The sequence below is a fragment of the Lithobates pipiens genome, unplaced genomic scaffold (genome assembly GCF_037356315.1).
Source record: "Lithobates pipiens isolate NorthernLeopardFrog02 unplaced genomic scaffold, aLitPip1_a1.2 Scaffold_16, whole genome shotgun sequence".
Lineage (NCBI taxonomy): Eukaryota > Metazoa > Chordata > Amphibia > Anura > Ranidae > Lithobates > Lithobates pipiens.
This window is the reverse complement of record NW_027507748.1, coordinates 588,124,651-588,137,197: the sequence shown is the minus strand read 5'-3', so window position 1 is coordinate 588,137,197 and position 12,547 is coordinate 588,124,651. Positions and strand designations below refer to the sequence as shown.

At 47.6% G+C, this 12,547-nt stretch overlaps 1 protein-coding gene across 4 annotated transcripts in view; it reads left to right on the top strand.

Annotated features, from left to right (window-relative positions):
* LOC143983794 (sterol O-acyltransferase 2-like) overlaps nt 1–12,547 on the top strand; it is a 306,186-nt gene that overhangs the window by 127,881 nt on the left and 165,758 nt on the right. For all 4 annotated transcript variants that reach the window (XM_077483882.1, XM_077483883.1, XM_077483885.1 and 1 more), the window contains exon 4: nt 4,479–4,538. In XM_077483882.1, the coding sequence (XP_077340008.1) occupies nt 4,479–4,538 (60 nt within the window). The remainder of the gene's footprint in view (nt 1–4,478; nt 4,539–12,547) is intronic.

Here is a 12,547-nt window from a genome sequence, read left to right as displayed (position 1 = left end):
TGTACCATAAAGTCAACCGCTGGAAGACCCTCCCACTTCCCTGATGGCAGGAGATTCCAAAGATTTTCACTCTTCCATAGTGAAGGAACAAGAACCAGTTTTGGAAGAGGAAGAATCAGATGTACAGGAGGAAGAAATAGCTGTGCAAGCCTATAACATGTGAGCTCAGAGTACAGAGAGGGTAGTTATTCATCCACTAAGGAGACTGACTTATGATGTTTTGGGTGAGAGATCTGAAGAGGTCATTCTGGCCTCCCAAAAAACTCTTGACATGCTTAATCTCTCCACTACAGGTTTAGTGGAGGGCGACCCCAACTCACCCCCTAGCACATCTAGGTGAGCCATCCCAATAATGATGCATTGGAGGCAGGACAACCTTCTCTCCTATGATAAGTGATGGGAGGTTCCTCTGCCAGATTCTCATGCACATGTTGATTGTGTCAGGAACCATGAATCAGACTGAGACAGAAGTACAATTAAATCACATTGTTTATTAAATAAAAATAAAATGGTAAATAGAAAAAGCGTAGTCAAAGCATAGCCAGAGTCCAGTAACCGGATCGAGTAGTCAGCCAGACCAGAAGTCAGGGATCCAAGTAGAGCAACAGAAAGCAGGATAAGGAGCCAGAAGAGATGTCAGCAAGCCAGTCTTTAAACAGAACCACAGGAGATGGTTTCTTGTAATGTGACCAAGGCGAAGGCAGAGGTGAAGTGAGCTGGACAGCTTTAAGTAGGCAGGTCAGACAAGCACGATCAGAAACAGCTGGTAACTGTGGAGAGAGATGAGAGCTGGCAATTAGCTGACAGCTGAGCAGCCAGCCCAGAGAAGGAAGGGCTAAGCCAGCCCTGACAGATTGTTTTCTTACATGCATAACCTGTTTTTCTCTCTATGTATTTTGAAAGCATGTAGCAGGGCATGGACTCTTTACCTCCTTTGGGGGACCAAAGGTTCTTTGGTAGGAGGAGTGTGTAGCAGAGGCTGACCCCCCCCCCCCCCCAGCAAATTCGGCCGCTGCCACAGGACACCAGCAGCAGTGCTGGCACAGACAGACATAGACTGTCACTGCTGCGGTGGATTTCCTCCCCCTTCCTCCGCTCCTCACACTGCACATAGAGAGTGGGGCGGATCATAAATGCCACTTACTCTGCTCCCTCCCCTGCTTCCTCATTGGCATGGGGAGAAGACCAATGATTGGGAAGTGTGTAAAAATAAGTGCAGCTCTAAGATATCAAATGTAAATAAAACGTGATAAAGTAAACCGATAGCATATATAATAACTGAAAATCATATACTGTGGCATGTAACTAAAAATTGTATACTGTGACATATAACATATTAGTTCAAAAAGAAAGTCCACAATAAAGCAAAAATTCTGAAGTGATTTCTCAGTGAAACAAAAATCCAGGTAGTGACATCCAAGGGTGATGACTGGTTATTTAAAAGTAAAAATAGATATGTTAATAAGTGTCCAAGCAATTAAGTGACAAGAGGAATGCACCACCATAAGCAATGGCCACTTACCAGAAAGCGTGGAACCACACAGGTATACACTTGGTGAGTCAAACAGGCTTTATTAGGTTGGTTCTAGATCCAGATTCATAGCAGCGATGGAGACTCCAGACAATCAATCACAAGAGCATTGTATGTAGCCAATATGGGGCAAATGGAGGAGTGCACCTCACCAGGAATTTATAAAAGATAGAAGGAAAGAAAGGGGCCACATAGCATGATTCCGTTTGGAATGTTTACTAAGAGTGGAAAATTGAATTGCACTTACATGCTCCCAATGTAAAACAAGCGCTGTATGGAACAATGTTAGCAGTAGTGAGAGGATCAGCATGCGTCCCCGATGCGTTTTGCTTCAAAAAGCATCATCTGGGTGGAGACAGCCGATTGGACAATTCCAGCTCCTCCTCCTCCTCCCCCGAACATGAGCTCAGATCAGAGTATACAGGACCCAATGACAGAATGTCTCCTGCCATGGACGGTGCCCGCTGAACCAATTACACACCTTGCTTTCCTCTTAAGGAAGAGAAGGTGCGGGCGAGGGGCAGATGATTGACAGATTTTACAGCCAGAGTATTGATCCAGCCATACTTAGAAGTATTATTTGGTTCCGTCCCATGCTGAGAGGAAGTTTTCGTTATTGTGTTGTTTTAGAGGGACTACTTCTCGATCCTATTGTTATTACATGTGCATAATCCATGCACTGATGGTAAGGGTCAGTCTTATTGGGTGAAGGTGACAGGATTCTGTTATATCTCTCCTGTATGTTATGGTGGATGGTGACTAGTTCCGATTTGGTGGAATTTTCTCTCTTGGACTGTTCACAATTCAGCTTTATTTTCATTGTAAATGTGTGAATTAAGCCTCAAGGAGATGCTTCTAAAGTAGTACCTGTTATCTGTTGTATTTTTATTGTTTTTTTTTTCCCAATTAGTGATCACTAATGGGGATTTGAGTATTGTGATATTATACAACCATAACCCTTTCCCTACTGGATGTAATAACTACTAGTGATGGATGAACTTCCGACGGGACGTTTTGTGAACGTGCTTCGCGAACGTGCCCAAATGTCAAGGTTCGCGGCGGACCCCATTCACTTTAATGGCAGGCGAACCTTAAAAACCTCCAGGCCATATTTTCAGCCACAAAATACTTACTAGCTGTGTACACATAGTCCCACAACATGGACATTGACATACCAGAAGTATTAAGTGAATCTGGGATCAACAACGACAAGCATTCTTTTTTTTTATCTGTGAAATTTTGTCAATTCAGGAGCACATGAAAGCCATGGAGGAGAGGCAAGGTCAGGCCAGGCTATGAAGGGAGTGCAGGAGATGATCAGTGCCACAATCAGGGAAGCGCAGTCCTGTGCCAGTGTCCCAGTGTGCTTGAGCCCCTGACCCCTCCCTCTGCCCGGCCCTTACCCCCACCTATGCAGGGCTCCACTGCGATGGTCTGGAGGTGTCAGTCCAGTGCCGATCCTCAGCCATGCTGCTGGCTTCTCTGCTGCTATCTCCCTCACTGACACCAGCACCGAGATAGAGAGCACTGACACCAGCACTGAGATAGAGAACACTGACACCAGCACCGAGATAGAGAGCACTGACACCAGCATCGTGATAGAGAACACTGACACCAGCACCGAGATAGATAGCACTGACACCAGCACTGACTCCAGCAACTCACTGCGGGACCCAAAAATATGACACCGCTCAACCTCTTCAAACAGGAGGGTTTGGTGGTAGTGTCTTTGGGGGTGCACACAGCAGAGAGTGAAGAGGGTGCAGAGCGAGAGGATGAGGATGGTGCAGAAGAGTAAGGCTGAGTGAGCCACTCAACCAAGTCTGGTGCATCCTTAGACGTAATCGAACGCACCTTCTGCAATGTCCCACTTTGGCTCAAGCCTGTTGCTCCTGCCCTACCCCTACCACCCCTGTGGAAGGGCCTGCCTCTTCCTTTGCCTGTCATTTTTTAAATGACCCTGTGACAAAGGCTCTAGAGAAGTGCAGTATTTGTGGAAGAAGGTATATAACACCCCGCTTCAATCTGTCGTTTTGGGGGGCCACTGGTCTATCACACCAGTTATAATACTTTTTTCTAATTGCGTTTGTCACTCTTTGTAGTATTGCTGCAGAACCGCTCAGCAGTCACAATGCTGCACAGTAGAAATGCACTATACTATGCTTTCTATATTTGAAAGTATTTTATACCTGTATTACACCCCTATATACTGCACACCGAATAGTACACCTATACCAGTCCTTAAAAGGACATTTGTGGACCTAATAGTAGCCAGCTAGTGAATTGCAGACTGTCCCTGCTCCAAACAGAAAACTCTATCCCTACACTGAGAAAAGACAGCTGCAGAATCGGTCAGCATTGCAATGCACTATAATATGCTTTCTATATTTGAAAGAAAGTATATTATAAGTGTATTAAAACCATATATACTGTACACCTATACCAGTCCTGAAAAGGACTTTTGTGAACCTAATAGTAATAGCTAGCGATTACAGACTGACTGTGCCTGCTCCACACAGCGTCCTTTCTCTACACTGACAAAAGACAGAATGTAAAATGGCCGCCAGATTAGGTCTATTTATGAGGTAGGGGGTATGTCCATGTGCTAAAATGTCTCAATTGGCTGTCCTATACCCCATGATGGATGTGTCATGGGTCAAAATTCTTCACAATGTAAACGAATATGTCTGACGTGAACAGCTCCATAAGTCCGCTGGTTTGGCGAATCGCGAACGAGCAAAGTTTGCCGCGAACCGACCGCCGGGTGAACCGCAAGGCCATCTCTAATAACTACTCTTTTTCTATTTGGCATCCAGCTAGGAGAAAACTGAATGAAACTTTTTTTGCCATTTGCTATGTTATTATGTAAGGTCACAGCATTTTCTTATGTACATAATATACTTTATATTAAAATACAAAATAACAAATACATTGTTGTTTGTTTTAGACCCCAGGAATCAATGTCTAAAAGAAGGAAATCATTTGTGCATCGTGCTTCCCCGCTGGAGTAAGTGGACATCTCCAATTTTTTTATTTTACTTATGTTTTTACAAGTAGATTTTAATGTCTGATATTTATAACTATAATGTAATATTTTTAATAAATACTTAAGGCATTTTTTGTGCTCATTTTGGATCAAATAGTAAAAAAACTAAACAAAAAAAACAACAAGAAAGTAGACCTGGTAGAATGATAAAGAGCTAAGAACCTATGGCAAGTATACAAAAAAATTAAATGAAAAAATAAAAACCAAGATGCAAAGCACTGTACCAGTTATAGCTTTATAGAGTTGCCACTTATGCCTACAGATTAAAATCAGCTTGTATAAGAGATTAAGATTTTACCAAATGATTGCAAAGCTTTCAGTCAGTTTCAAGCAGCTGTTTTGAAGCCTTCAACTCTAGGTTGGGATGGCTAAGAACAAGTTAATGGGAGTGCTAACTGTCAGTTTTTAAACAGAGTGTGTATTGGGGCTGCTTAGAGTGGATGATGTCATAGCTAGAGCACAGAGCCTTAAAAAAAGGATCTTAGTTGCTTCTCTATAAATTGCACTCATGCCCACGAGATCTACTTGTCATACACAATTTTTACATCAAAACTTAGATATTTTTGTCTAGTTTCAGTTTTGTGATACGCCTTTTACTTTTGGTTGGTTGAGCTTCCAAATGACAAGAGTTCTACACTTTCTTCCATTGACTGTCCTGTATAAAATTCTTCACATTTCCCAGCGAAACGCACAGCCAACTTCTTCTCGTGCCCCGCCGTGCTGTGGGCGCTTCTGGTGGCTCTTAAAGGAGACAGTGTACCCATACATTGTTTTGAGCACCCGTGCCATTTTACGATGTATATTGGCGTGAGCCAGTCGGCAAGTGGTTAATAAAGGAATTGTGAAAAACTGGCTTTTTTTATACATTTCACTACCATATTGGTGAATGGGTAGGGGTAGTATGTACCGATACACATTCACAGGGGGTGGGGGGTCTGGGGCCCCCAGATTTTGATAAGCCCCCCATCTGCAGACCCCAACAACCACAGGCCAGGGTTGTCAGGGAGAGGCCTTTGTCCCCATCAACATCGGTAAGATGCTTTGGGGTTCAGGAGGAGGGGTGCTCGCTCATCCCCTCCCTTTCCTGACCTGCCAGGCTGCATACTCGTATAAGGGTCTGGTATGGATTTTTGGGGGCACCCCATTCAATTTTTGTCATGGTGGGGACCCGAAGGGCCTGGTATAGACCTGGGGGGGACCCTACACCATTTTTTTTCCACAATTTTTTTTTTGCTAGCTATTTTTTTCTTACATTCAGCTGTCAGAGTGAAACCCCGCTGACAGCTGCTGACTCATCGGTTGTTAAGGACATGGCAGCCGGCCCCTTCCTTAGCAACCAGCTATATTTAGTAGAAAAAAAATGTAGCAGCGCTAATAAGTGAGCAAAACTATTCGAATAAACAAACAATATGTTGGACATAAGCCAATATAATGAATATAGATAAACTCAAGAATTGATAGGGAACTCAAGGATAAAAAGATATGTATAACGCCTTCCCGCCGAACGTACACAGATGTGCATACTTGGGTTTTGGTGGTTATACCGGGATGATGCCCGCAACTGCAGGCATCATCCCAGTACCGTTATTTAGAGCAGACGATCAGCTTTCCAGACATAACAACTGATGCAGCTAAAAGCCGCTCAGCTGTTATACTGGAGGAGCGGGAGGGAATGCCCCCCCCCCCCTCCGCAGCTTCCCGCCGCTCTTCCCGGGCCTCCCGTTCCAGCGGAAGGCCCGATCGAACATCTGCTGCTTCTACCAGCTAGTGACAGACTGGAATGAAGCTGGAAACAATACACAAGTAAATGCGCAAAAACAAGGTCAAAGATTTTTCCCAATGTCCACCAGTCTCTCACCAATTGAAACCAAAAATCCAATTATATCAATGAGAGTCCATATTATAATAAGATCTGTATGATTATAAATATAAAAGCTACTGTCCAGTAGAACAAAGGAAAGCATTTAAAACCAGGAGCTCCATATCCAGGGCTGCCAGTGAAGGACAAAAACCATGTTCCAAAGTCTGGGTGTAAAAGCTGAGCATGGATGTGGTCATCTGATAGTCCGTCAAGCTGAGGCGTTGTAGCCGCTAGCGGCCAGGAAGTGGCACAGACGTCGGCCGTGGAGCGTAGTTCAAAGCAGAACGAAGTCTGGAGCGCCGACGGAGAGAGATTACATCATCGCTCCTTCATCAAGCAAGTGGGACAACAACAAAGACTGATATATATAGGGCATGCACAGGAGGAGGGGGAGGAGGCACTTAAAATGCAGGTGCAGAGGATTATAAATCTTAGTTGCAAATTGCAAAAAAAAAAAAAAGGGTGTCAGCGAAAACGGAAATAAGATATAAATGATTTGGAAATGGAAGATGAATAATAAAAATAATAAAATAAAAATAATATTATAATAAAAAAAAAATAAAAAAAATAAATGTAAATGATGAATGTAAAAATAAAATTGAAAATCAAATAAATATAACAATGATGCCGCAAGCATTCAAGATTCATGGGTAAATACAGAGACAGCAATAGATAAATGATATACACACTATATCATAACAATGATACAATATAAAAATAACTTGCATGAGGAATAAAAACTAGTTGTATAAAAATCATGATGTATTAAGAAGTTACTGCTGATGCAAAAATATAAATATGTATATAGGTTAAGAAATGTACACATATAAACATATATGCAGTACATATGCACATGAACATATAGAAACTATAAAGTATGTACGAGGCACATGGCTACACAGAGGTGGATTCATCTAAAGCTCTATGCACACATATACTATATATATATATATATATATATATATATATATATATATATATATACATACACAAAAACATGTGCGTTGCGCCTTGAGTTAATGATGCACGCCAATGATTTAGTTACTATTTGACATCTTAAGGAGAAGGAACGCACATTAAACATATGCGCGCACATATACACACGCGCGCGCAATATATATAAATATATATATATATATATATATATATATACCCATGCATATACATGCGCGCACACGCGTGCAACAGAGGGCAACCATGCGCAACAATGTTTTCATATCTATTTATAAGAGGAGAAACGCATATTATACTAAACATATATTGGTTACGCACATGCGCGCGTATATACATGCACGTGCATATGTGCGCGTAGTCTAAGGTTGCTGCAAGGTCTAAAAAGGGGGGGGGGAGGGAGGAATAGAACTGGGGGGAAGAGATGAGAAAAAAAAAATTCTCCAAGAGGTGAATGCACATTAGATAACAGAAGAAATTTCAATACTCTCATTGATGCCACCAGGGGAAAGACATGTACGTAGCTGTAGGGCAACGTAAGAGTAGGACATACATGACAGGGTGCAAGGCTTACGCAGGGGAATGGTACGAGGGGTTAAGAAAGTTGCAAGGCTTACCTGATTGGAGGATGGAGTAAGAGGGGGTGGAGTAGAGTTGATGTGAAGACACGTGAGTTTAGGAAGGTCAGCAGTCTGGAGCAGCAGGTCAGGAGGAACGTTCAGGATCAGCTCCCTGGAAAAGATGAGTGGGTTAGAGCAGCTTTGGGAACAGCTTAGGTCGGCAGGAGAACAGCATGGCGCAGACTGGTTGCAAAGCCAAATTGCGGCCACCCTTCAGGGGGTAGGGCACGGACCTTCCACAGATGGGGTACCCCCGACACGGGCAAGGAGGTCACGGCCCCTTGTGTGCCTTAGCCCTGACATTGCCCCCCGGACTCAACGCCGGCTTGGGAGCCCCAGCTGGGCCCCTTCAGGTCCCCCTGCCAAACAGACGCCCCAGTCAGCTAGCGGGGGGCCTGGGAGGAATCCCCGTCCACGGCAGAGTCCCAGAGGGAGGGGGGTCACTTACCGGGACGGGTCTCAGGCCACCTCCAGGGCCGCGCGATCGGTGGTGGTTCCAGTGGTTCCCCCTGGCAATGCTACGGTCGGGGGGGCTGCTCGACGGGGGAGAGTGGGGTCCTCGGGCGCCGGCCTTGTCTCTGAGGGGGCCTGCCACGTGGGTGCACCATCTTAGCTTCCGGGGGGGCCCATCAGTGAGTGCAGAGCGGCAGTCAGGTGGCCACGCCTCCGGGCATGTTTCTGTGCCTGGGAGGGAAGGCCAGAGGAGGAGCAGCACGCGCTCGAGCAGTGCGGCGCACGCCAATGACGTCAGCGGAGATGACGTCGGCGCGACCGGAAGTGAGGTCGGTGTAAACAAAGAACATGGCGGCCGCCATGCACCGAACAGAAAAAACGGTCGGGGACGGCCTGGGCCGTCTGGCACACCAGCGCGGAGGCCCCCGAGGGGCCAGGCGAGTTCAGAAGACAGCAGCATGGAGGAGGGGGAGCTGCCAGATGAAGAATGCGCACCGCCGGCGGCAGTGGTTACAGCGGCTGGAGGGCCTTCCAGGCTACAGCAGCCCGGTAAGTCATCGGGGTATTTGGGGGGGTTGATCGCTGGGGTTAGTGGGGGGGAGGGGGGTACCTGTGGGGGTAGCGGGGGGGCGGTGAGTTGTTGTCGGTGCTGAAAGAGTTGCTGCGCCGCCTGGGGGGTGGCTCAGGGCCGGCGCCCGCCCCGATTAACCCGTGGGTAGGGCCGCCTCCCGCGGCTCAGGTGGAGGGGGACGGTAGTTCCCGCCGGGCAGGGGTTGTCGGGGGGTGGGGTGGCAGCGGAGACGCAGATGGAGAAGGAGGCGGAGGCGAGGAAGGACGGCGAGGGAACAAGTAGTGCTGCGGTGGACAAAGACAAAGATGCTGAGAGGATTCGCCTGGCGGATGTGGCGAGGAGCGAGGTTTATGTGTGCTTCGAGGGACCGTTAGGAGCGCATTTGAAGAAGGAGATGAGGGAGAAGATTTGGAAAGACGAGTTTGTGGAAATCTTCTCGTTGTTGCCGTTGGAAAAGTTTAATTTAGACAGGGTCAAGCCGGATGAGAGCAAAAAAGAAGAGGAGGAGAGGAGGAGATATAGGCTTATTCCACGCACGTTTGCGAACTGGCTGCAAGCGTTTGCGATTTTAGCTAGCGTGATTGGGGAAAAGGCGCCGGAGAATTGTTCGGCATTATTCTGTTACCTGGAGGCCATTAGTGAGGCACACAGGGTTTATGGGGGCTTGGCCTGGCTACGTTATGACGAACAGTTTCGTCAACGGAAAACGGTGCGCCCGGCTATTAGATGAGACCACAAGGACATCAGCCTGTGGATGAAGTTGATGACTTCGTCCAGGGCCCCCGGACAGTTTTTTCCAGGGGGGGGCGGTGCCGCCGCCTCAGCAGGATCGCTGGCCCCAAAAAAGAAAGGGGTTTGCTGGCAATTTAATGAGGGGACGTGCAAGTTTGGTAACACCTGTCGTTACAAGCATGAGTGTTCGGGATGCAGTGGAGGGGACCCCTTTGCGCGTTGTTTCCGGCAAGGAAAGGGTCGTACTGGGGACTTCGCTGGAAAAAGGGATGAAGCCGGTGAGGCTGGAAAGGATGCTTCCTTTCCTAAGTAGGTATCCTGATCGTGTGGCGGCGGGGTTGTTGGAGGCTGGTTTTAGGGATGGTTTTCGGATTCCGAGTGTGTTGAGGGAGGTTCCCCCGCTGGCAAAAAATTTAAAGTCGGCTTTAATGCATGAACAAGTGGTGTCAGCAAAACTAGCTAAGGAGGTGGCGCTGGGCCGGATGGCCGGCCCATTTCTTACCCCTCCGATGGCGGATCTGGTGGTCTCGCCTTTGGGTGTGGTTCCGAAAAAGGAACCGGGGCAATTCAGGATGATTCACCACCTGTCTTACCCCAGGGGCGGATTGGTAAATGATGGTATTGACCCGCAAGCTTGTGCAGTTACTTATACGTCATTTGATGCGGCAATTGCGTGGGTGAGAAAGTATGGCAGGGGGGCTCTTTTGGCAAAAACGGATGTGGAGGCGGCGTTTCGTTTGTTGCCGGTGCACCCAGGGAGTATGCGCTTGTTGGGTTGTTGCTGGCAGGGATCTTATTTTGTTGATCGCTGCTTGCCTATGGGATGTTCTATCTCGTGTGCACTTTTTGAGATGTTCAGTTCGTCTTTTGAATGGGCTGTGCGGGAGACGGCGGGGGTTAACTCGGTCATCCATTACCTGGATGACTTCCTGTGTGTGGGGCCCCCAGGATCCCGTGACTGCGGGATACTGCTGGGGACATTACAGTATCTGGCCGAACGGTTTGGGGTTCCCTTGGCGAGGGAGAAGACGGAGGGCCCCAGGTCGGAGATAGTGTTTTTGGGAATCACGATTGATTCCATGGCCATGGAATGTAGGTTGCCTGAGGAGAAGGTGGTGGCGCTGAGGCAGGAGGTGGGCGCAACACGAGGAAAACAAAAAATCAGGTTGAAGGAATTGCAATAGCTCCTGGGCAAATTGAATTTTGCTTGCAGGATCATGCCTATGGGGCGGATTTTTTGCAGGAGACTGGCGGCGGCCACAGCAGGTGTGAAGGTGCCCACTCACTTCGTGAGGTTGTCCAGAGAGTTACGGGACGATCTGGGGGTGTGGGGGTGTTTCTGGTTGAGTTTAATGGGAGAGCGATAGTGCAGGAGGGACCGGTCAGCAACGCTGATTTGGTGTGGTTTACTGACGCGGCGGGTTGGGCGGGTTATGGAGCTTATTGCCAAGGGCAATGGAGTGCTGAACCATGGCCGGAATCTTGGAGGGAGGCGGGGTTCTTAAAAAAACCTGGTCTTACTGGAGCTTTTTCCCATAGTTCTGGCTGTGGAATTGTGGGGGGACAAGCTTCGGGATAAAAAAGTGCGATTCAATTGTGACAACATGGGGGTGGTGGTGGCCATAAATAATGTTTCGGCTTCCTCGCCCCCGGTGGTCAGATTGTTAAGGAGGTTGGTGCTCAGCTGTTTATGGATTAATGCGTTTGTTTATGCGGTGCATATCCCTGGGATTGAGAATAAGTTGGCGGATGCTTTGTCTCGTTTCCAGTGGGGGGACTTTCGCAGACTGGTGCCGGACGCAAACAGACGCGGGGACCCGTGCCCTCCAGAGATGTGGGGGATTGCGTTGACATCATCGGAGGACTGTATCAGCAGTCGTTGAGTGAAGGTACTCGAGCGGCTTATCAGGCAGTGTGGAGGGAATGGTCGAACTGGTTGGGTGAGGTTGGGGGGTCGGGGGGCCCTGCAGAGCTGCTGATGTGGGTGTTAGGTTTTATCTGTTATAATTATGTGTACGGGGTATCTGGGTCGGCAGTCAGCAAGAAAATGTCGGCTTTGGCCTTTTTGTTTCAATGTAAGGGGTTGGTGGATGTGACTAAGGATTTTCTAGTTAGAAAGGCGTTGAGGGGTTTTAGAAAAGGGGCGGCGAAAAGGGATTCTCGGCGCCCGATTTCTTTTGAGGTTTTGGGCATTTTGTTGAGCCACATCGGGGAAGTGTGTTCTTTGGTTTTTGAACAAAAACTTTCCCGAGCTGCTTTCCTGGTTGCATTTTTTGGGGCGTTTCGGATAGGGGAATTGGTGTCACCTTCCAAAACCGCTCCGGGGGGTTTAGGGAGAAGGGACGTTTACTGGGCCCCTTCTTCGGTGGTAATTTTGGTCAGGAAGTCCAAAACAGATCAGTTGGGTAGAGGGGTACGGGTAGAGTTGTTTCGGGGGGCGGACCCTAGTTTTTGTCCAGTGGAGGCTTTAGGGGTTTATTTGGAGGTTCGCCCGGACCGGGACGGGGTTTTATTCATGCATGAAGAGGGTTCGTGCCTTTCGCGGTTCCAATTTACGGCAGTGTTGAGGAAGTGTTTGCAGAGCGGGGGTTTGTCTCCAGGAGATTATGCTGCTCATTCCTTCAGGATAGGGGCGGCCACGGAGGCAGGTAGATGGGGCTTGCCAGAGGAAGTTATTAAGCAAAGTGGGAGATGGGAGTCTCGGAGATATCTGCTCTATGTGCGGCCGCACCTTTTGTAAAAGGGGTGGGAGTATGGTTCCTTGGGTCGGTCGACTGTATGT